We start from the raw sequence: 3,575 nt of genomic DNA on the forward strand, positions 1-3,575 counted from the left end.
GCATCGTCGTCGTGGTCATTGTCGAGCTGCTCACTGAGGGAAGAGCCTAGTGGAGAGGCAAATTCAACCCCGTGTGACGGGGCCGGGCTCGATGTCGTAGGCACTGAGTCCTATACTGGTGTTCCCTGCCATGTACTCGTTCGACTGGCGGGGTTGTGGGCAACGTCGGTGAAGCAGAGTGTGTCAGTAGTCGACTGGAGTGGTGAGCGGCATGGTGCTCATGGTGGTGCTGACTGTGTCCGCCTCCACTGGTGCTGGGTCCTCCACGGTGAAGTCCCTCGGCTCGCCGTTGTGCTCAGCGAGCCATGTCCACTGAGCTGCCTCGTCGAACACCACATCCCGGCTTATGTGCACGCGCCGGGTTGTCGGATCGTAGACTCTATAAGCCTTTGATCCAGGCTCGTAGCCCACGAACACCATCTTGCGACTGCGATCATCAAGCTTGTGGAGATGCGGCGTGTTTACCTTGACATGGGCGATGCACCCGAAGGTGCAGAGATGCTGCACAGTTGGGGGCGCTGCCGGTCCACAGCTGGTATGGTGTCTTCCCTTGGATGCTCTTGGAGGAGGAGCGGTTGAGGAGGTACACAGCGGTGGTGACCGCCTCTCCCCAGAACACCCCAGGTAGTCCCTTCGCCTTCAGCATGCTCCGGGCGGTGCCGACGACCGACTGGTTACGGCAGCTCGACGACGCCAGTTCTGTTGAGGTGTATACGGCGCCATGAGCTCGCGCCGGACGCCTGAGGTGGGCATAGTACTCGGTGAAGTAGGTGGCAGCAAATTCGCCACCCCGGTCCGTCCGCAGCGCCAGGAGTTTCTTGCCGGTCTTCCTCTTTGCCGCCGCCTAGACTCGCTTGATGGCCTCTACAGCAGCATCCTTGGTGGGGAGAAGACACACCCACATGTAGCGGGAGTAGTCGTCGACGAGGAGAAGGAAGTAGCGGTTGCCGCTTGGTGTAGCCGGCGTGATTGGCCCACAGATGTCGCCGTGCAGCAGCTAGAGCGCCTTAGGTGGAGCGCCGCTGGGCCTGCTGAGGGAACGGGGCATGCCGATGCTTGCCGGCGAGGCAGGCCTCGCACACTTGGTCCACCTGAGTGAGCAGGGGCAGGCCACGGACGAGCTCCTCCCTCGCCATCTTGCAGAGGGCGGCGAAGTGGAGATGCCCAAAGCGCGAGTGCCACCGCCAGGCTTCATCGTCAGTGCGCGCCACAAGGCAGACTGGGCGTGCCAGCGTGACATCGAGCACATACAGTCGCCCGGCCCCGTGAGGAATCTTGGCCAGCAGGCGCCGCTCCTCATCATGGATGCGCATGATGCCGTGCTCCACGAGCACCTGGAATCCGCCCTCATCTAGCTGCCCGACCGAGATGATGTTGGCGGTGAGTCGAGGCAGGTAGTAGACGCCGGATGAGGGAGCAGTGTTCCCCATTCTTGAGGGAGAACTAGGACTGTCCCGCTACCCTCGATCCGTGCCATGGAGCCATCCCCGAATCGCACCGAGCCCGTGACAGCGGTGTCGAGGTCGGAGAAGGTAGCGCGCCGATCCCGTCATGTGATTGGACGCTCCGTTGTCCAGGATCCATCGCTTAGATCCCGGTCCACCTCATCGTCAAGGTTGGGGATGACCTTCCGCTCGATGAGGTGGAGCTCTGCGGACGGCGGCGGTGGAGCAGAGGAGTGCGCCGGTGGAGAAAGGGGAACGGCCTCCTCATGGGCCAGTGTCGAAGGCGAGCATCAGGGTGTGCTCCTCCTCCTCCTGGGCCACATGGGCCTGATGGGCCAGCTCCTCCTTCTTCTTGCTGCGACAGTCGCTGGCCCAGTGGCCTTTCTTGCCACAGCGCGGGCAGGGAGAGTCCGGCGGCGGACGAGGCTCGCCGGAGCCGCGCCCCCGTCCTCTGCCCCGGCCTCTGCCGCGACCACCGGAGCTGGAGCCGCTGCGGGAGAACTCTGGCCCCTTCTTCTTGTACTTTTTGATCCACTGCTCCTCTGTAAGAAGCAGCTTGCCGCTCGCGTTCTGCGGCGGCGATGGCTCGACGTCGTCGGCCGCCTTGAGCCTCCCGGTGACTTCTTCGATTGACAACTGTGAAAAGTCAAGGAGTGTCTCAATTGAGATTACCAGTTGCTTGTACCGCGGACGAGCGACGCGTAGGTACTTGGCCACCACGCGATGGTCTGGCTCCGGATCACCAAGGGCTGCCATCCGCTGCGTGATGTTGGTGAGACGCAGGGCGAACTCCTCGATGGCCTCGTCGGCGCGGAGCATGATGTTCTCGTACTCCGCCCGGAGGGTTTGGGCAGTTGATCTCCGCACGCGGTCGTCGCTGATGCGGAACGTCTTGATGGCCTCCCAGGCGTCGTAGGCGGTGTCCTTGGTGGCGAGCGCGGGCACCATCTCCTCCGGTACCGCGCTGCAGATGGCGTCGAGGGCACTCCGGTCGTCGTCATACTCCGCGGTGTCGGGGAACTCGATGGCGTCCCAGAGGTGGCGAGCCTGGAGTTTCAGCTTCATCCGCAGCGACCACTGATGGTAGTTGGTGCGCGTCAGCTGCGGCCAGTTGCCGGAACCACCCCCCTCTCAGATGATGCGCTCAACGACGACCTCCCGCGGATGGCATGCGTCGCGGGTGTGTGAGCGGCGTCCACCGCGTGGGCGCGATCGACTGAGGTGGGGAGCGACTCGGGGAAGGAACGCGCGGCGGCGTCTTGATGCCGGAGCCGTCGCTCTTCTTCCCGCCCGGTGACCGGCCACGGGGTCTCGGTGGAGACGCCATGGCGACAGTGAGGCCCTTCGTACTCGCTCTGATGCCACTTGTCAGTTCTAGACCGCGGCGAATGCCGGCAGCGAGGACTCAGCGAACGAACGGTGAGCTCGAACACGATGAACACCTGTGAACGCACGCCAGACACTGGACACTGAATATTTGTGCTGCCTGAAAGCGCAGCTTTTCTGGGTGTTCTTCTTTGCTATTTTATGAATGAATAATAACGGTGCAAGGCATGATAGCCACGGCGCACACGACGCGGGACTTGTGCGTCCATCCCCACGCTCTGCGAACGCCGGCCATGGCTGCATGCCAGTGTTCATGGCGAGCTCTCGGCCACTACTTCCTATTCGCACGGCAGCCACAACCCGGTGCTCGTGCGTGTGCTGAAACTGAAAGAAAACATGCAAAAGATAAATCTAGATGCTAGGCTTATCTAACAGTGGTGATGGTGAATTTGGATGGGAAGAAGACGGTGGGGGAGATGAGTTTCTTTTTCATCCCTATCTGGATTAGGGTTTTGAAAATACCTCTGGGTATGATGAACGCTTGTTATGGTAAGGCGATTGGGGAAGCAGTTGGAGCTTTTTTTTGGAGCTGGACAAGGAGGAAGATGGTTCAGCAGTTGGGGAGTTTCTCCGGATCAAGGTCAGACTCGACATTAGAAAGCCGATCATGCGGGGTGTTACTCTGATTTCGGAGGAGGAGGAGAAGGATTTGTGGTGCCCGGTGGTTTAAGAATACCTACAAGATTTATGCTATATCTGAGGAATCATTGGGCATACAGATCGGTGGTGCGATAAGAAGAATTC

The 3,575-nt window shown here is 60.6% G+C and overlaps 1 protein-coding gene across 1 annotated transcript; it reads right to left on the minus strand.

The window, feature by feature from the left end:
- Positions 1-1,709: 1,709 nt before the first annotated feature.
- Positions 1,710-2,510, minus strand: LOC136531857 (transcription regulatory protein SNF2-like). The gene has a single exon (XM_066524509.1). The coding sequence runs from the start codon at positions 2,508-2,510 to the stop codon at positions 1,710-1,712; it is 801 nt and encodes a 266-aa protein (XP_066380606.1).
- Positions 2,511-3,575: the final 1,065 nt, after the last annotated feature.

The sequence above is a fragment of the Miscanthus floridulus genome, unplaced genomic scaffold, assembly GCF_019320115.1.
Source record: "Miscanthus floridulus cultivar M001 unplaced genomic scaffold, ASM1932011v1 fs_460_2_3, whole genome shotgun sequence".
In the NCBI taxonomy this organism is placed as follows: domain Eukaryota; kingdom Viridiplantae; phylum Streptophyta; class Magnoliopsida; order Poales; family Poaceae; genus Miscanthus; species Miscanthus floridulus.